This window comes from Cryptomeria japonica, chromosome 8, assembly GCF_030272615.1.
Source record: "Cryptomeria japonica chromosome 8, Sugi_1.0, whole genome shotgun sequence".
Taxonomy (NCBI): Eukaryota; Viridiplantae; Streptophyta; class Pinopsida; order Cupressales; family Cupressaceae; genus Cryptomeria; species Cryptomeria japonica.
Window position 1 is genome coordinate 26,580,100 of NC_081412.1, and position 21,605 is coordinate 26,601,704.

The window sequence follows — 21,605 nt, forward strand, 5'->3', positions numbered from 1 at the left end:
TGATTCAAATTATAGAGTTTTTGCCCCCTTTTCACTAGTGGTTGTGAGTTAATTTGACTATTTTTGTGAATTATTGTTATTTCTTGTATTTAAAGATTATTTTTTGTAATTATTATACACTTAAGGAGAATTTGGATCTAGGAGAAAATCATTACAACACATTTTTTTTTCTATGAGATAGATAATCTTAGTTTGCAGTAGAAACATAATATGCCATATACAGGTTTGTGCATGTTATTTGCATTCTTTTTTCAAGTCATAAAACTAATCCAATGAGGGTTGACCCCATAGAAATTGATCCAAGTGATAAGATTGTGAACATAAATTTTTTAAATCTAAATTAATTATGTGACTTGGATTCAACAAAAAAAAAAAAATTATATGAAACATAAAACATTCATTATATTATGAAAACTAATTTGTAAATTTTGTCAACTAAATTTTATACAACATCAGTATTAATTTTTCATTGTTATATTTAAAACTAAAGATATCTATAATTATTTAATTTCACAATATTTATTCAAATTATCAAACCCAAAGATATGATACGATTTTAAAATAAAAGCTAAAAATATCAAAATAATCTTCGCCATTAAATAAAATTGAAAAATATATGTCACAATACATATGGCCTGTGTCAAAATACTTACTCATGAATCACATTTTTATTGTCTCTGTCATTCGCTTGCATCATTAGGTTAACCCTTGAATTTCGCGGTCAACGCTGGCTGTCCTGCAATTTTTTTGAGCCGATTATTCGTTCTATATCCTTTTAAATGTTAAGACAAGCTTTACTTAAAAAATAGATTTTAGATAAAAAAAATTCTCTTTCATATGATAAGTCTACCAAAAATTCTGATTGTATTTTAAAAAAAATCTCCATCCACTGATGGGAAAGACGATTTACGCCCATAAATGCTTCAACATCCCACATTACTAACACTGACATTATTGACGTGAACATTCTTATACGGATAGTTTAAAAACAAATTCTTATATTGGAACACATCATCTCACTATTAGAAGTTTTGAGAATTATTTTTATTGAATAGATGAAACAAAACTATTTTAGATTTGAGTGATACGTAGAGAATCTAATTAGTGGATGAGTGGAAGGAGAAACTGGGGATTGTAAATAAAACTCTAACTACTTTGGTAAAATCTGCAACTCCGCATTAAGCCACTAATTTTTGGACTCCTCATGTAACACACAAGCCTGTCCCACCATACTATCAATGATATTGTTCCACCAAGTCCAATCCCAAATCCCAAGCCCACACCAATCATTGAAACTTGTACATTCACTTTACTCCACACTGATTTACTCACCTTTTCTGAAGGTGCAGGCACTGCTGAACTTTTATTTTGTGGGTTTCCCTGGTAAGATCTATCATCAAAAGTCATAAACTGCGTTCCTCCAGGTATTGGCCCACAGAGATGGTTGAAGGATACATCCCAATAGTATAACTTGGACAACTTAGACAGATCCTCAGGTATTTCCCCATTCAAACTATTTTTAGACAAGTCCAGCTGCTCCAATGGTTCTATTTGCCCCAGAGATGCTGGTATAACACCTTCCAATTGGTTTCCACTCAAATTTAGCAGCCTCAGCTGAGATAGATTCCCAATGTTCTTCGGTATTTACCCTCTTAAATTATTGTGTGAAAGATCTAGTATAGTGTTGGCGGCCAACATGTTGGAAAACTAATCCCAACTGCCTCATTTATTTCTGCCACTGTAAATCCTTATTTTTGGCCCCCTAACAAATTTTGCAAATATTCTCACATGTGTGAGATTTTATTCTCCGGCTAATATCATTTAATCAATATTTTGAAATTTGCAAGAGAGGACAGGTTTTGGTAGAAATGTAAATCTATATCTTCTTAGACAAGACTTCCCAGCTAGCAAAATTAAAATGCATTTACTTTTCTCCTTGGTTGGATCATACGAAACTTCTAGAAATGTCTTTGTTTTTTAATAGAAGTTTGGTGGTCATTTTGTAGTTAGTTTTATTGGAGATAATGAGAAGAAAAGAGTGCAGAGCAGAACAGCCACACATTTTCTATAACAGCAACTGAAAGAGACATCTAGTGCTGTAGCAACAGCCAATCAGGCATAGGGGAGTTTAAATTGTTTTATTTTTTAGAACAAATTTGAAAGCAGCAGCTTTGTAATTTTCTATTTAGTGTAGATCTTGTAAACATTGGTTTATGAATATAAATAGAAAAGGAATTTGGGCAAATTCTGTGTTTAAATTTCACTGCATTTCCTTTTACTGCTCTGTTTTTTCTTTCCATGTCCTCTGCCTCATCCTTCACGTGGTATCAGAGCCAAAGGTCAGTAAGCTGAAGGTTGTTTGAGTTGAAGTTTCTTTTAAAATTTCAAGGAGTTTGAAGATTTACACAGCCAACAATGGGAAGCACCAGCACAAGCACAAGCTTTACAAACCCACAGATTCCACAATTTAATGGCAAGAACTATGACTACTGGGCAGTCACAATGAAGACATTGTTTTGTGCTCAAGATTTGTGGGAATTTGTTGAGAATGGCTACCCAGAACCAATAGATACAGCAGCATATAATGCATTGTCTCAAGCAGATAAAGACTTTCTGAAGGAAAATAGAAAGAAAGATTCAAAAGCCCTCTTCTTAATCTTCCAAGGAGTCAATGAAAGCATTTTTCCAAGGATTCAAAGTGCAACAAAATCCAAACAAGCTTGGGATATTCTACAAATAGCATACCAGGGAATGGACAAAGTAAAGATAGCAAAACTACAAATGTTGAGAAGAGACTTTGAGACCATTCTAATGAAGGAGAATGAATCAATAGGCTCATTTTTTACACAAATTATTGGACTGGTTAATCAAATCAGATCTCATGGTGAGGCACTTGAAGAAAGAAGAGTAGTTGAGAAGATACTGAGAAGCCTACCTGCAAGGTTTATGCCAATTGTTGTAGCCATTGAAGAGACTAAGAATCTCTCTCAATTTTCAGTGGATGAATTATAGGCATCACTCATTTCACATGAGCACAGGCTTAGTAGAACAACAAATTCATCATTGGAGCATGCCTTCAAAACACAAGCTACAATTAGCCATGGTAGAGGTAGAGGAAGGTCAAACTCAAGAGGAAGAGGAAGAAATTCATATAGAGGTGGAAGAAGTAGCCCATCAGACTTAGGTGGAAGAAGTAACCCATCAGCTTCAAGTGGAAGAGGCAGCAACCAAAATTTCAATAATAATCAACCCCAAGGTCAAAGGTATGATAAGTCACAAGTCCAATGTCATTATTGCAAAAAATATGGACATTATTTGAATGAATGTAGAAAGAAACAATATGACAATAGGCAGCAAAATGCAAATTTTACAAAAGAAAATGAAAATCAGGGTTGTATGTTTTTAGCTGATAATGTTGCACAAGAACCACAAAAGGATGTATGGTTTTTAGATTTAGGATGCAGCAATCATATGACTGGAAACGCAGAACTATTTTCTAGTTTGGATAAGAATATAAAATCAGACGTCACATTAGGCAATGATAATAAAGTTTCAGTAATGGGGAAAGGAAAAATTAATATTCTAACTAAGGAAGGGAAAAAAAGGTTCATTTCAGATGTATATTTTGTCCCTGGATTAAAACACAATTTGATGAGCAATGGGCAACTTATTCGAAAGGGATATAGAGTATTTTTCAAAAATGAAGAATGCACAATCTTAGATAAGTACCCCAACAATCAACTTATTGCAAAAGTAAAAATGACAAATAATAGAATGTTTCCCCTTAGGATACAACTAGATTTGAAGGCAGAATTTTCTCAAACACAACAACCAACAAACAAAGGAAAATGTGCAGCAGTCATCCAACCAATATTTCAAGTTGAAATTAAGGATGAAAATTGGTTATGGCATTTGAGATTTGGACACTTAAACTTTGGAGGCTTAAACCTATTGCATAGAAAGAACATGCTAAGGGGATTGCCACTCATAGAGAAACCAACAAGATTATGTGAAGGTTGCATTCTAGGCAAACAGCATAGGGAATCATTCCCAATAGGAAAGTCAATGAGGGCAGTAGCCCCATTAGAGATTGTCCACTCACACTTATGTGGTCCTATGCAAACATCATCAATTGGTGGAAGATATTATTTCATGACTTTCATTGATGACTATACAAGTAAAACTTGGGTCTTTTTCTTGAAACATAAGGATGAAGCATTTGATTACTTTCACCAATTCAAGGCCCTTGTGGAGAAGCAAAGTGGATATTATATCAAAGCATTAAGAATAGATAGAGATGGTGAGTATATCTCAAATGAATTCCAAAGATTTTGCAAGGATAATGGTATACACAAACAATCTACTACAAGGTACACACCTCAACAAAACGGTGTATCTGAAAGGAAAAATAGAACAATTATGGAAATGGCAAGGAGCATGCTAAAAGCAAAACATTTGTCAAATGAGTATTGGGTTGAAGCTGTCTCATGTGCAGTCTATATAATAAATAGATGTCCAACCAAGAGTCTAAAGAATATGATTCCGGAAGAAGCATGGAGTGGAAGAAAACAAAAAGTTGCTCACATGAGAGTGTTTCGAAGCGTGGCATATGCGCATGTCCCAAATGAATTAAGAAACAAGCTGGATAGCAAGGGAGAAAGATGTATATTCATGGGATATAGCGAAGAATCAAAGGCATATAAACTATACAATCCAATAACCAAAAAGGTAATAATCAGTAGAGATGTGCAATTTATTGAAGAGGAAGCATGGGATGGCATCTTAGAGAAAATTGTTATTGTAACAACAAGCATACAACAAGAAAATGGAGAAGAAATTAAGGTATTCCTCCAAATGTGACTCCTCCCACTCCCATTCAAAGTTAGCAAAGTGGTCCTCAAATGACACCATCATCAAGCACAAGGACAACCTCACATATTCAAGCAAATACTCCTTAAAGTAGACAACAAACACAAACAACAATAGGAACTCATAGTGCAGGCCCATCAAGTCCACATTCTATAAGTTCAAATTCAAGTGACACATCAAATCCAATATTGGCAAGCATGAGAAGACAAAAATTCAGAAGTCTAAGAGACATTTATGAGCAAAATGAAGGTGAGAATAACACAGGTCTGAATTCTCTTTTTGCATTATATTCACATATTGATGATCCCATTCATTTTGAAGATGCAATTAAGGATGACAACTGGATAAAAGCAATTAATGAAGAAATAAATGCAATAGAAAATAATGAAACTTGGGAGTTAGTGAGTATTCCAAAAGGAAAAGAAGTTATAGGTGTAAAGTGGGTGTATAAGACAAAATGCAATGTAGAAGGAAGGATTGAAAGGCATAAAGCAAGATTGGTTGTAAAGGGATACAAAAAACAACCAAGTAGAGACTATGATGAAACTTATGCTCTTGTTGCAAGGATGGAAACAATAAGGGCAGTCTTGGCTATAGCAGCTCAACATAAATGGAAGGAATATCAAATGGACGTAAAGTCGGCATTTTTAAATGGAGTATTAAAAGAGGAGGTGTATATAGAACAACCACCTAGTTTTGAGGTTCAAGGACAAGAAGACAAAGTGTATAAGCTAAAAAAGGCACTTTATGGTTTGAAGCAAGCACCACGAGCATGGTATAGCAGAATTGACACATACTTCTTGAGCAATAATTTTAACAAAAGTGATGCTAAGCCCACTCTCTACATCAAGGAAGGTGATGGTAAGATCTGAATTGTTATTTTGTATGTAGATGACTTAATATTCACAAGAAATGATGATAATCTCATTGCTGATTTCAAAGAAACAATGAAAAGTGAATTTGAGATGACTGATATAGGGTTGTTAAGATACTTCCTCGGAATAGAAGTGCATCAAAAGAAGAATGGTATTTTTGTTTGTCAATCAAAGTATGCAGATCAAATCTTGAAGAGGTTTAAAATACAAAATAGCAAGTTTGCTCCAACACGAACAACCACAAGTCTTAAATTGATTAAGGATGATTGCAGCAATAATGTCAATCCAAACCTTTACAAAAGCATGGTTGGAAGTTTAATGTATTTAACTGCAACAAGACTTGATATAATGTATGCAGTGAGTTTAATTTCAAGGTTTATGGAGACCCCAAAGGAGACACACCGGTTGGCAGCCAAAAGATTACTAAGATATGTTAATGGAACAAAGGCATATGGAATATTGTATGGTGCAACAAATCATTTCAAGTTAGTTGGCTATACGAACTACGATTGGGCAGGTAGTTTAGATGATAGAAAAAGCACATTAGGTTATGCATTTCATTTGGGTTCAGGAGTCGTTTCTTGGGCTTCCAAGAAACAACCAATTGTTTCACTTTCTACAACTGAATCTGAGTTTATAGCAGCAACAGGGGCAGCATGCCAAGCCATATGGATGAGAAGGATATTAAAAGATTTAAGACATGAACAAAAGGGGGCAACTACAATATTTTGTGATAACAATTCAGCAATTCCACTATCCAAGAACACAGTTTTCCATAAAAGAAGCAAATATATTGATACAAGGTATCATTTTATAAGGGAACTAATCAATGATGGTCAAGTTATTTTGGAGCATTACAGGTCTGAAGAACAGCATGCTGATATTTTTACAAAGGCATTAGCAAGAGATAGTTTTGTTCATCAAAGAGACAACTTGGCCACCATGGATGGCAGCAGTTGTGATTAAGGGGAAGTGTTGGAAAACTAATCCCAACTGCCTCATTTATTTTTGCCACCGTAAATCATTATTTTTGGCCCCCCAACAAATTTTGCAAATATTCTCACATGTGTGAGATTTTATTCTCCAGCTAATATCATTTAATCAATATTTTGAAATTTGCAAGAGAGGACAGGTTTTGGAAAAAATGTAAATCTATATCTTCTTAGACAAGACTTCCCAACTAGCAAAATTAAAATCCATTTACTTTTCTCCTTGGTTGGATCATACGAAACTTCTAGAAATGTCTTTGTTTTTTAATAGAAGTTTGGTGGTCATTTTGTAGTTAGTTTTATTGGAGATAATGAGAAGAAAAGAGTGCAGAGCAGAAAAGCCACGCATTTTCTATAACAGCAACTGAAAGAGACATCTACTGTTGTGGCAACAGCCAGTCAGAAATAGGGGAGTTTAAACTGTTTTATTTTTTAGAAAAAATTTGAAACCAGCAGCTTTGCGATTTTCTATTTGGTGTAGATCTTGTAAACATTGGTTTATGAATATAAATAGAAAAGGAATTTGGGCAAATTTTGTGTTTAAATTTCACTGCACGGTTTCCTTTTACTACTCTGATTTTTCTTTTTATGTCCTCTGCCTCATCCTTCACGTGGTATCAGAGGCAAAGGTCAGTAAGCTAAAGGTTGTTTGAGTTGAAGTTTCTTTTAAAATTTCAAGGAGTTTGAAGATTTACACAGCCAACAATGGCAAGCACAAGCACAAGCTTTACAAACCCACAAATTCCACAATTTAATGGCAAGAACTATGACTACTGGGTAGTCACAATGAAGACATTGTTTTTTGCTCAAGATTTGTGGGAATTTGTTGAGAATGGCTACCCAGAACCAGTAGATACAGCAGCATATAATGCATTGTCTCAGGCAGATAAAGACTTATTGAAGGAAAATAGAAACAAAGATTCAAAAGCCGTCTTCTTAATCTTCCAAAGAGTCAATGAAAGCATTTTTCCAAGGATTCAAAGTGCAACAAAATCCAAACAAGCTTGGGATATTCTGCAAATAGCATACCAGGGAATGGACAAAGTAAAGACAACAAAACTACAAATGTTGAGAAGAGACTTTGAGAGCATACTAATGAAGGAGAATGAATCAATAGGCTCATTTTTTACACAAATTATTGGACTGGTTAATCAAATCAGATCTCATGGTGAGGCTCTTGAAGAAAGAAGAGTAGTTGAGAAGACACTGAGAAGCCTACCTGCAAGGTTTATGCCAATTGTTGTAGCCATTGAAGAGACTAAGAATCTCTCTCAATTTTTAGTGGATGAATTACAGGCATCACTCATTTCACATGAGCACAGGCTTAGTAGAACAACAAATTCATCATTGGAGCATGCCTTCAAAACACAAGCTACAATTAGCCATGGTAGAGGAAGAGGAAGGTCAAACACAAGAGGAAGAGGAAGAAATTCATATAGAGGTGGAAGAAGTAGCCTATAAGACTTAGGTGGAAGAAGTAACCCATCAGCTTCAAGTGGAAGAGGCAGCAACCAAAATTTCAATCATAATCAACCCCAAGGTCAAAGGTATGATAAGTCACAAGTCCAATGTCATTATTGCAAAAAATATGGACATTATTTGAATGAATGTAGAAAGAAACAATATGACAATAGGCAGCAAAATGCAAATTTTACAAAAGAAAATGAAAATTAGGGTAGTATGTTTTTAGCTTGTAATGTTGCACATGAACCACAAAAGGATGTATGGTTTTTAGATTTAGGATGCAGCAATCATATGACTGGAAACGTAGAACTATTTTCTAGTTTAGATAAGAATATAAAATCATTCGTCACATTAGGCAATGATAACAAAGTTTCAGTATTGGGGAAAGGAAAAATTAATATTCTAACTAAGGAAGGGAAAAAAAGGTTCATTTCAGATGTATATTTTGTCCCTGGATTAAAACACAATTTGATGAGCATTGGGCAGCTTATTCAAAAGGGATATAGAGTATTTTTCAAAAATGAAGAATGCACAATCTTAGATAAGTACCCCAACAATCAACTTATTGCAAAAGTAAGAATGACAAATAATAGAATGTTTCCCCATAGGATACAACCAGATTTGAAGGCAGAATTTTCTCAAACACAACAACTAGCAAACAAAGCGAAATGTGCAACAGTCACCCAAACAATACTTCAAGCTGAAATTAAGGATGAAAATTGGTTATGGCATTTGATATCTGGACACTTAAACTTTGGAGGCTTAAATCTATTGCATAGAAAGAACATGGTAAGGGGATTGCCACTCATAGAGAAACCAACAAGATTATGTGAAGGTTGCATTCTAGGCAAAGAGCATAGGGAATCAATCCCAATAGGAAAGTCAATGAGGGCAGTAGCCCCATTAGAGATTTTCCACTCAGACTTATGCAGTCCTATGCAAACATCATCAATTGGTGGAAGATATTATTTCATGACTTTCATTGATGACTATACAAGTAAAACTTGGGTCTTTTTCTTGAAACATAAGGATGAAGCATTTGATTAGTTTCGCCAATTCAAGGCCCTTGTGGAGAAGCAAAGTGGATATTATATCAAAGCATTAGGAACAGATAGAGGTGGTGAGTATATCTCAAATGAATTCCAAAGATTTTGCAAGGATAAAGGTATTCACAAACAATTTACTACAAGGTACACACCTCAACAAAACGGTGTAGCTGAAAGGAAAAATAGAACAATTATGGAAATGGGAAGGAGCATGCTAAAAGCAAAACATTTGTCAAATGAGTATTGGGCTGAAGCTGTCTCATGTGCAGTCTATATAATAAATAGATGTCCAACAAAGAGTCTAAAGAATATGATTCTAGAAGAAGCATGGAGTGGAAGAAAACAAAATGTTTCTCACATGAGAGTGTTTGGATGTGTGGCATATGTGCATGTCCCAAATGAATTAAGAAAGAAGTTGGATAGCAAGGGAGAAAGATGTATATTCGTGGGATATAGCGAAGAATCAAAGGCATATAAACTATACAATCCAATAACCAAAAGGGTAATAATAAACAGAGATGTGCAATTTATTGAAGAGGTAGCATGGGATGGCACCTTAGAGAAAATAGTTAATGTAACAACAAGCATACAACAAGAAAATGGAGAAGAAATTATACCAGCAGGTATTCCTCCAAATGTGACTCCTCCCACTCCCATTCAAAGTCAGCAAAGTGGTCCTCAAATGACACCATCATCAAGCACAAGGACAGCCTCACATATTCAAGCAAATACTCCTTCAAGTAGACAACAAACACCAACAACAATAGGAACTCATAGTGCAGGCCCATCAATTCCACATTCTATAAGTTCAAATTCAAGTGACACGTCAAATCCAATATTGGCAAGCATGAGAAGACAAAAATTCAGAAGTTTAAGAGACATTTATGAGCAAAATGAAGGTGAGAATAACACAGGTCTGAATTCTCTTTTTGCATTATATTCACATCTTGATGATCCCATTCATTTTGAAGATGCAATTAAGGATGACAAGTGGATAAAAGCAATGGATGAAGAAATAAAAGCAATAGAAAATAATGAAACTTGGGAGTTAGTGAGTATTCCAAAAGGAAAAGAAATTATAGGTGTAAAGTGGGTGTATAAGACAAAATGCAATGTAGAAGGAAGGATTGAAAGGCATAAAGAAAGATTGGTTGTCAAGGGATACAAACAAAAACTAGGTAGAGACTATGATGAAACTTATGCTCCTGTTGCAAGGATGGAAACAATAAGGGCAGTCTTGGCTATAGCAGCTCAACATAAATGGAAGGAATATCAAATGGATGTAAAGTCTGTATTTTTAAATGGAGTATTAAAAGAGGAGGTGTATATAGAAAAACCACCTGGTTTTGAGGTTCAAGGACAAGAAGACAAAGTGTATAAGCTAAAAAAGGCACTTTATGGTTTGAAGCAAGCACCACGGGCATGGTATAGCAGAATTGACACATACTTCTTCAGCAATAATTTTAACAAAAGTGATGCTGAGCCCACTCTCTACATCAAGGAAGGTGATGGTAACATCTTAATTGTTGTTTTGTATGTAGATGACTTAATATTCACAGGAAATGATGATAATCTCATTGCTGATTTCAAAGAAACAATGAAAAGTGAATTTGAGATGACTGATCTAGGGTTGTTAAGATACTTGCTAGGAATAGAAGTGCATCAAAAGAAGAATGGTATTTTTGTTTGTCAATCAAAGTATGCAAATCAGATCTTGAAGAGGTTTAAAATGCAAAATAGCAAGTTTGCTCCAACACCAACAACCACAGGTCTTAAATTGAGTAAGGATGATTGCAGCAATAATGTCAATCCAAACCTTTACAAAAGCATGGTTGGAAGTTTAATGTATCTAACTACAACAAGACCTGATATAATGTATGCAGTGAGTTTAATTTCAAGGTTTATGGAGACCCCAAAGGAGACACACTGGTTGGCAACCAAAAGAATACTAAGATATGTTATTGGAACAAAGGCATATGGAATATTGTATGGTGCAACAAATCATTTCAAGTTAGTTGGCTACACAGACTATGATTGGGCAGGCAGTTTAGATGATAGAAAAAGCACATCAGGTTATGCATTTCATTTGGGTTCGGGAGTCGTTTCTTGGGCTTCCAAGAAACAACCAATTGTTTCACTTTCTACAACTGAATCTGAGTATATAGCAGCAACAGGGGTAGCATGCCAAGCCATATGGATGAGAAGGATATTAAAAGATTTAAGACATGAACAAAAGGGGGCAACTGCAATATTTTGTGATAACTATTCAGCAATTGCACTATCCAAGAACACAATTTTTTATAAAAGAAGCAAACATATTGATACAAGGTATCATTTTATAAGGGAACTAATCAATGATGGTGAAGTTATTTTGGAGCATTGCAGGTCTGAAGAACAATATGCTGATATTGTTACAAAGGCATTGGCAAGAGATAGTTTTGTTCATCAAAGAGACAACTTGGGCATCATGGATGGCAGCAGTTGTGATTAAGGGGGAGTGTTGGAAAACTAATACCAACTGCCTCATTTATTTCTACCACCGTAAATCCTTATTTTTGGCCCCCCAACAAATTTTGCAAATATTCTCACATGTGTGAGATTTTATTCTCCAGCTAATATCATTTAATCAATATTTTGAAATTTGCAAGAGAGGACAGGTTTTGGTAAAAATGTAAATCTATATCTTCTTAGACAAGACTTCCCAGCTAGCAAAATTAAAATGCATTTACTTTTCTCCTTGGTTGGATCATACGAAAGATCTAGAAATGTCTTTGGTTTTTAATAGAAGTTTGGTGGTCATTTGGTAGTTATTTTGATTGGAGATAATGAGAAGAAAAGAGTGCAGAGCAGAACAACCACGCATTTTCTATAACAACAACTGAAAGAGACATCTTGTGCTATAGAAACAGCCAGTCAGACATAGGGGAGTTTAAACTGTTTTATTTTTTCGAACAAATTTTAAAGCAGTAGCTTTGTAATTTTCTATTTGTTGTAGATCTTGTAAAAATTGGTTTATGAATATAAATAGAAAAGGAATTTGGGCGATTCTGTGTTTAAATTTCACTGTACGGTTTCCTTTTACTGCTCTGATTTTTCTTTTCATGTCCTCTGCCTCATCCTTCATGTGGTATCAGAGCCAAAGGTCAGTAAGCTGAAGGTTATTTGAGTTGAAGTTTCTTTTAAAATTTCAAGGAGTTTGAAGATTTACACAGCCAACAATGGCAAGCACAAGCACAAGCTTTACAAACCCACAAATTCCACAATTTAATGGCAAGAACTATGACTACTGGGCAGTCACAATGAAGACATTGTTTTGTGCTCAAGATTTGTGGGAATCTGTTGAGAATGGCTACCTAGAACCAGCAGATACAGCAACATATAATGCATTGTCTCAAGCAGATAAAGACTTTCTGAAGGAAAATAGAAAGAAAGATTCAAAAGCCCTCTTCTTAATCTTCCAAGGAGTCAATGATAGCATTTTTCCAAGGATTCAAAGCGCAACAAAATCCAAACAAGCTTGGGATATTCTGCAAATAGCATACCAGGGAATGGACAAAGTAAAGACAGCAAAACTACAAATGTTGAGACGAGACTTTGAGACCATAATAATGAAGGAGAATGAATCAATAGGCTCATTTTTTACACAAATTATTGGACTGGTTAATCAAATCAGATCTCATGGTGAGGCTCTTGAAGAAAGAAGAGTAGTTGAGAAGACACTGAGAAGCCTACCTGCAAGGTTTATGCCAATTGTTGTAGCCATTGAAGAGACTAAGAATCTCTCTCAATTTTCAGTGGATGAATTATAGGCATCACTCATTTCACATGAGCATAGGCTTAGTAGAACAACAAATTCATCATTGGAGCATGCCTTCAAAACACAAGCTACAATTAGCCATGGTAGAGGCAGAGGAAGGTCAAACTCAAGAGGAAGAGGAAGAAATTCATATAGAGGTGGAAGAAGTAGCCCATAAGACTTAGGTGGAAGAAGTAACCCATCAGCTTCAAGTGGAAGAGGCAGCAACCAAAATTTCAATCATAATCAACCCCAAGGTCAAAGGTATGATAAGTCACAAGTCCAATGTCATTATTGAAAAAAATATGGACATTATTTGAATGAATGTAGAAAGAAACAATATGACAATAGGCAGCAAAATGCAAATTTTACAAAAGAAAATGAAAATCAAGGCAGTATGTTTTTAGCTTGTAATGTTGCATAGGAACCACAAAAGGATGTATGGTTTTTAGATTGAGGATGCAGCAATCATATGGCTGGAAAAGCAGAACTATTTTCTAGTTTGGATAAGAATATAAAATCAGACGTCACATTAGGCAATGATAACAAAGTTTCAGTAATGGGGAAAGGAAAAATTAATATTCTAACTAAGGAAGGGAAAAAAAGGTTCATTTCAGATGTATATTTTGTCCCTGGATTAAAACACAATTTGATGAGCATTGGGCAGCTTATTCAAAAGGGATATAGAGTATTTTTCAAAAATGAAGAATGCACAATCTTAGATAAGTACCCCAACAATAAACTTATTGCAAAAGTAAAAATGGCAAATAATAGAATGTTTCCCCTTACGATACAACCAGATTTGAAGGCAGGATTTTCTCACAACAACCAACAAACAAAGGGAAATGTGCACCAGTCACCCAAACAATACTTCAAGCTGAAATTAAGGATGAAAATTGGTTATGGCATTTGAGATTTGGACATTTAAACAATGGAGGCTTAAATCTATTGCATAGAAAGAACATGGTAAGGGGATTGCCACTCATAGAGAAACCAACAAGATTATGTGAAGGTTGCATTCTAGGCAAATAGCATAGGGAATCATTCCCAAAAGGAAAGTCAATGAGGGCAATAGCCCCATTAGAAATTGTCCTCTCAGACTTATGCGGTCCTATGCAAACATCATCAATTGGTGGAAGATATTATTTCATGATTTTCATTGATGACTATACAAGTAAAACTTGGGTCTTTTTCTTGAAACATAAGGATGAAGCATTTGATTACTTTCCCCAATTCAAGGCCCTTGTGGAGAAGCAAAGTGGATATTATATCAGAGCATTAAGAACAAATAGAGGTGGTGGGTATATCTCAAATTTATTCCAAAGATTTTGCAAGGATAATGGTATTCACAAACAATTTACTACAAGGTACACACCTCAACAAAACAGTGTAGCTGATAGGAAAAATAGAACAATTATGGAAATGGCAAGGAGCATGCTAAAAGCAAAACATTTGTCAAATGAGTAGTGGGTTGAAGCTGTCTCATATACAGTCTATATAATAAATAGATGTCCAACCAAGAGTCTAAAGAATATGATTTTGGAAGAAGTATGGAGTGGAAGAAAACAAAATGTTGCTCACATGAGAGTGTTTGGATGTGTGGCATATGCGCATGTCCCAAATGAATTAAGAAAGAAGTTGGATAGCAAGGGAGAAAGAAGTATATTCGTGGGATATAGCGAAGAATCAAAGGCATATAAACTATACAATCCATTAACCAAAAGGGTAATAATCAGTATAGATATGTAATTTATTGAAGAGGAAGCATGGGATGGCATCTTAGAGAAAATTGTTATCGTAACAACAAGCATACAACAAGAAAATGGAGAAGAAATTATACCAGTAGGTATTCCTCCAAATGTGACTCCTCCCACTCCCATTCAAAGTCAGCAAAGTGGTCCTCAAATGACACCATCATCAAGCACAAGGACAGCTTCACATTTTCAAGAAAATACTCCTTCAAGTAGACAACAAACACAAACAACAATAGGAACTCATATTGTAGGCCCATCAAGTCCACATTCTATAAGTTCAAATTCAAGTGACACATCATATCCAATATTGGGAAGCATGAGAAGACAAAAATTCAGAAGTTTAAGAGACATTTATCAGCAAAATGAAGGTGAGAATAACACAAGTCTGAATTCACTTTTTGCATTATATTCACATCTTAATGATCCCATTCATTTTGAAGATGCAATTAAGGATGACAAGTGGATAAAAGCAATGGATGAAGAAATAAATGCAATAGAAAATAATGAAACTTGGGAGTTAGTGAGTATTCCAAAAGGAAAAGAAGTTATAGGTGTAAAGTGGGTGTATAAGACAAATTGCAATGTAGAAGGAAGGATTGAAAGGCATAAAGCAAGATTGGTTGTCAAGGGATACAAACAACAACCAGGTAGAGACTATGATGAAACTTATAGTCCTGTTGAAAGGATGGAAACAATAAGGGTAGTCTTGGCTATAGAAGCTCAACATAAATGGAAGGAATATCAAATGGACGTAAAGTCGGCATTTTTAAATGGAGTATTAAAAGAGGAGGTGTATATAAAACAACCACTTGGTTTTGAGGTTCAAGGACAAGAAGACAAAGTGTATAAGCTGAAAAAGGCACTTTATGGTTTGAAGCAAGCACCACGGGCATGGTATAGCAGAATTGACACATACTTCTTGAGCAATAATTTTAACAAAAGTGATGTTGAGCCCACTCTCTACATCAAGGAAGGTGATGGTAAGATCTTAATTGTTGTTTTGTATGTAGATGACTTAATATTCACAAGAAATGATGATAATCTCATTGCTGATTTCAAAGAAACAATGAAAAGTGAATTTGAGATGAATGATCTAGGGTTGTTAAGATACTTTCTAGGAATAGAAGTGCATCAGAAGAAGAATGCTATTTTTATTTGTCAATCAATGTATGCAGATCAGATCTTGAAGAGGTTTAAAATGCAAAATAGCAAGTTTGCTTCAACACCAACAACTACAGGTCTTAAATTGAGTAAGGATGATTGCAGCAATAATGTCAATCCAAACCTTTACAAAAGCATGGTTGGAAGTTTAATGTATTTAACTGCAACAAGACCTGATATAATGTATGCAATGAGTTTAATTTCAAGGTTTATGGAGACCCTAAAGGAGACACACTGGTTGGTAGCCAAAAGAATACTTAGATATGTTAATGGAGCAAAGGCATATGGAATCTTGTATGGTGCAACAAATCATTTCAAGTTAGTTGGCTACACGAACAGCGATTGGGCAGGCAGTTTAGATGATAGAAAAAGCACATCAGGTTATGCATTTCATTTGGGTTCGGGAGTCGTTTCTTGGGCTTCCAAGAAACAACCAATTGTTTCACTTTCTACAAGTGAATCTGAGTATATAGTAGCAACAGGGGCAGCATGCCAAGCCATATGGATGAGAAGGATATTAAAAGATTTAAGACATGAACAAAAGGGGGCAACTACAATATTTTGTGATGACAATTCAGCAATTGCACTATCCAAGAACACAGTTTTCCATAAAAGAAGCAAACATATTGATACAAGGTATCATTTTATAAGGGAACTAATCAATTATAGTGAAGTTATTTTGGAGCATTGCAGGTCTGAAGAACAATATGCTGATATTTTTATAAAGGCATTAGCAAGAGATAGTTTTGTTCATCAAAGAGACAACTTGGGCATCATGGATGGCAGCAGTTCTGATTAAGGGGGAGTGTTGGAAAACTAATCCCAACTGCCTCATTTATTTCTACCACCGTAAATCCTTATTTTTGGCCCCCCAACAAATTTTGCAAATATTCTCACACGTGTGAGATTTTATTCTCCAGCTGATATCTTTTAATCAATATTTTGAAATTTGCAAGAGAGGACAGGTTTTGGTAAAAATGTAAATCTATATCTTCTTAGACAAGACTTCCCAGCTAGCAAAACTAAAATGCATTTACTTTTCTCCTTCGTTGGATCATACGAAACCTCTAGAAATGTCTTTGTTTTTTAATAGAAGTTTGGTGGTCATTTTGTAGTTAGTTTTACTGGAGATAATGAGAAGAAAAGAGTGCAGAGCAGAACAGCCATGCATTTTCTATAACAACAACTGAAAGAGACATCTAGTGCTGTAGCAACAGCCAGTCAGACATAGGGGAGTTTAAACTATTTTTTTTTTTAGAACAAATTTGAAACCAACAGCTTTGCAATTTTGTATTTGGTGTAGATCTTGTAAACATTGGTTTATGAATATAAATAGAAAAGGAATTTGGGCAAATTCTGTGTTTAAATTTCACTGCACAGTTTCCTTTTACTGGTCTGTTTTTTCTTTTTATGTCCTCTGCCTCATCGTTCACGTGGTATCAGAGCCAAAGGTCAGTAAGCTGAAGGTTGTTTGAGTTGAAGTTTCTTTTAAAATTTCAAGGAGTTTGAAGATTTACACAGCCAACGATGGCAAGCACAAGCACAAGCTTTACAAACCCACAAATTCCACAATTTAATGGCAAGAACTATGACTACTGGGCAGTCACAATGAAGACATTGTTTTGTGCTCAAGATTTGTGGGAATTTGTTGAGAATGGCTATCCAGAACTAGTAGATACAGCAGCATATAATGCATTGTCTCAAGTAGATAATGACTTATTGAAGGAAAATAGAAAGAAAGATTCAAAAGCCCTCTTCTTAATCTTCCAAGGAGTCAATGAAAGCATTTTTCCAAGGATTCAAAGTGCAGCAAAATCCAAACAAGCTTGGGATATTCTGCAAATAGCATACCAGGGAATGGACAAAGTAAAGACAGCAAAACTACAAATGTTGAGAAGAGACTTTGAGACCATACTAATGAAGGAGAATGAATCAATAGGCTCATTTTTTACACAAATTATTGGACTGGTTAATCAAATCAAATCTCATGGTGAGGCACTTGAAGAAAGTAGAGTAGTTGAGAAGATACTGAGAAGCCTACCTGCAAGGTTTATGCCAATTGTTGTAGCCATTGAAGAGACTAAGAATCTCTCTCAATTTTCAGTGGATGAATTATAGGCATCACTCATTTCACATGAGCACAGGCTTAGTAGAACAACAAATTCATCATTGGAGCATGCCTTCAAAACAAAAGCTACAATTAGCCATGGTAAAGGTAGAGGAAGGTCAAACTCAAGAGGAAGAGGAAGAAATTCAAATAGAGGTGGAAGAAGTAGCCCATAAGACTTAGGTGGAAGAAGTAACCCATCAGCTTCGAGTAGAAGAGGCAGCAACCAAAATTTCAATCATAATCAACCCCAAGGTCAAAGGTATGATAAGTCACAAGTCCAATGTCATTATTGCAAAAAATATGGACATTATTTGAATGAATGTAGAAAGAAACAATATGACAATAGGCAGCAAAATGCAAATTTTACAAAAGAAAATGAAAATCAGGGCAGTATGTTTTTAGCTTGTAATGTTGCACAGGAACCACAAAAGGATGTATGGTTTTTAGATTCAAGATGCAGCAATCATATGATTGGAAACGCAGAACTATTTCTAGTTTGGATAAGAATATAAAATCAGACGTCACATTAGGCAATGATAACAATGTTTCAGTAATGGTGAAATGAAAAATTAATATTCTAACTAAGGAAGTGAAAAAAAGGTTCATTTCAGATGTATATTTTGTCCCTGGATTAAAACACAATTTGATGAGCATTGGGTGGCTTATTCAAAAGGTATATAGAGTATTTTTCAAAAATGAAGAATGCACAATCTTAGATAAGTACCCCAACAATCAACTTATTGCAAAAGTAAAAATGACAAATAATAGAATGTTTCCCCTTAGGCTACAACCAGATTTGAAGGCAGAATTTTCTGAAACACAACAACTAGCAAACAAAGGGAAATGTGCAACAGTCACCCAAACAATATTTCAAGCTGAAATTAAGGATGAAAATTGGTTATGGCATTTGAGATTTGGACACTTAAACTTTGGAGGCTTAGATCTATTGCATAGAAAGAACATGGTAACGGGATTGCCACTCATAGAGAAACCAACAAGGTTATGTGAAGGTTGCATTCTAGGCAAACAGCATAGGGAATCATTCACAATAGGAAAGTCAATGAGGGCAATAGCCCCATTAGAGATTGTCCACTCAGACTTATGCAGTCCTATGCAAACATCATCAATTGGTGGAAGATATTATTTCATGACTTTCATTGATGACTATACAGGCAAAACTTGGGTTTTTTTCTTGAAACATAAGGATGAAGCATTTGATTACTTTCGCCAATTCAAGGCCCTTGTGGAGAAGCAAAGTGGATATTATATCAAAGCATTAAGAACAGATAGAGTTGGTGAGTATATCTCAAATGAATTCCAAAGATTTTGCAAGAATAATGGTATTCACAAAAAATTTACTACAAGGTACACACCTCAACAAAACGGTGTAGCTGAAACGAAAAATAGAACAATTATGGAAATGGCAAGGAGCATGCTAAAAGCAAAACATTTGTCAAATGAGTATTGGACTGACGCTGTCTCATGTGTAGTCTATATAATAAATATACGTCCAACCAAGAATCTAAAGAATATGATTCCGGAAGAAGCATGGAGTGGAGGAAAACAAAATGTTGCTCACATGAGAGTGTTTGGATGCGTGGCATATGTGCATGTCCCAAATGAATTAAGAAAGAAGTTGGATAGCAAGGGAGAAAGATGTATATTCGTGGGATATAGCGAAGAATCAAAGGCATATAAACTATACAATCCAATAATCAAAAGGGTAATAATCAGCAGAGATGTGCAACTTATTGAAGAGGAAGCATGGGATGGCACCTTAGAGAAAACAGTTAATGTAACAACAAGCATACAACAAGAAAATGGAGAAGAAATTATACCAGCAGGTATTCCTCCAAATGTGACTCCTCCCACTCCCATTCAAAGTCAGCAAAGTGGTCCTCAAATGACACCATCATCAAGCACAAGGACAGCCTCACATATTCAAGCAAATACTCCTTCAAGTAGACAATAAACACCAACAACAATAGGAAATCATAGTGTAGGCCCATCAATTCCACATTCTATAAGTTCAAATTCAAGTGACACGTCAAATCCAATATTGGCAAGCATGAGAAGACAAAAATTCAGAAGTTTAAGAGACATTTATGAGCAAAATGAAGGTGAGAATAACACAGGTCTGAATTCTCTTTTTGCATTATATTCACATCTTGATGATCCCATTCATTTTGAAGATGCAATTAAGGATGACAAGTGGATAAAAGCAATGGATGAAGAAATAAATGCAATAGAAAATAATGAAACTTGGGAGTTAGTGAGTATTCCAAAAGGAAAAGAAGTTATAGGTGTAAAGTGGGTGTATAAGACAAAATGCAATGTAGAAGGAAGGATTGAAAGGCATAAAGCAAGATTGGTTGTCAAGGGATACAAACAACAACCGGGTAGAGACTATGATGAAACTTATGCGCCTGTTGCAAGGATGGAAACAATAAGGGCAGTCTTGGCTATAGCAGCTCAACATAAATGGAAGGTATATCAAATGGATGTAAAGTCGGCATTTTTAAATGGAGTATTAAAAGAGGAGGTGTATATAAAACAACCACCTGGTTTTGAGGTTCAAGGACAAGAAGACAAAGTGTATAAGTTGGAAAAGGCACTTTATGGTTTGAAGCAAGCACCACGGGCATGGTATAGCAGAATTGACACATACTTCTTTAGCAATAGTTTTAACAAAAGTGATGGTGAGCCCACTCTCTACATCAAGGAAGGTGATGGTAAGATCTTAATTGTTGTTTTGTATGTAGATGACTTAATATTAACAAGAAATGATGATAATCTCATTGCTGCTTTCAAAGAAATAATGAAAAGTGAATTTGAGATGATTGATCTAGGGTTGTTAAGATACTTTCTAGGAATAGAAGTGCATCAAAAGAAGAATGGTATTTTTATTTGTCAATCAAAGTATGCAGATCAGATCTTGAAGAGGTTTAAAATGCAAAATAGCAAGTTTGCTCCAACACCAACAACCACAAGTCTTAAATTGAGTAAGGATGATTGCAGCAATAATGTCAATCCAAACCTTTACAAAAGCATGGTTGGAAGTTTAATGTATTTAACTGCAACAAGACCTGATATAATGTATGCAGTGAGTTTAATTTCAAGGTTTATGGAGACCCTAAAGGAGACACACTGGTTGGCAGCCAAAAGAATACTGACATATGTTAATGGAACAAAGGCATATGGAATCTTGTATGGTGCAACAAATCATTTCAAGTTAGTTGGCTACACGGACAGTGATTGGGCAGGCAATTTAGATGATAGAAAAAGCACATCAGGTTATGCATTTCATTTGGGTTCAGGAGTCGTTTCTTGGGCTTCCAAGAAACAACCAATTGTTTCACTTTCTACAACTGAATCTGAGTAGATAGCAGAAATAGGGGCAGCATGCTAAGCCATATGGATGAGAAGGATATTAAAAGATTTAAGACATGAACAAAAGGGGGCAACTACAATATTTTGTGATAACAATTCAGCAATTGCACTATCCAAGAACACAGTTTTCCATAAAAGAAGCAAACATATT

The 21,605-nt window shown here is 35.2% G+C and overlaps 1 protein-coding gene across 1 annotated transcript in view; it reads right to left on the reverse strand.

The window, feature by feature from the left end:
- LOC131078537 (LRR receptor-like serine/threonine-protein kinase FLS2) overlaps positions 1 to 21,605 on the reverse strand; it is a 59,335-nt gene that overhangs the window by 11,681 nt on the left and 26,049 nt on the right. The window contains exon 9 of the mRNA XM_059210130.1: positions 1,333 to 1,614. Within this exon, the coding sequence (XP_059066113.1) occupies positions 1,333 to 1,614 (282 nt within the window). The remainder of the gene's footprint in view (positions 1 to 1,332; positions 1,615 to 21,605) is intronic.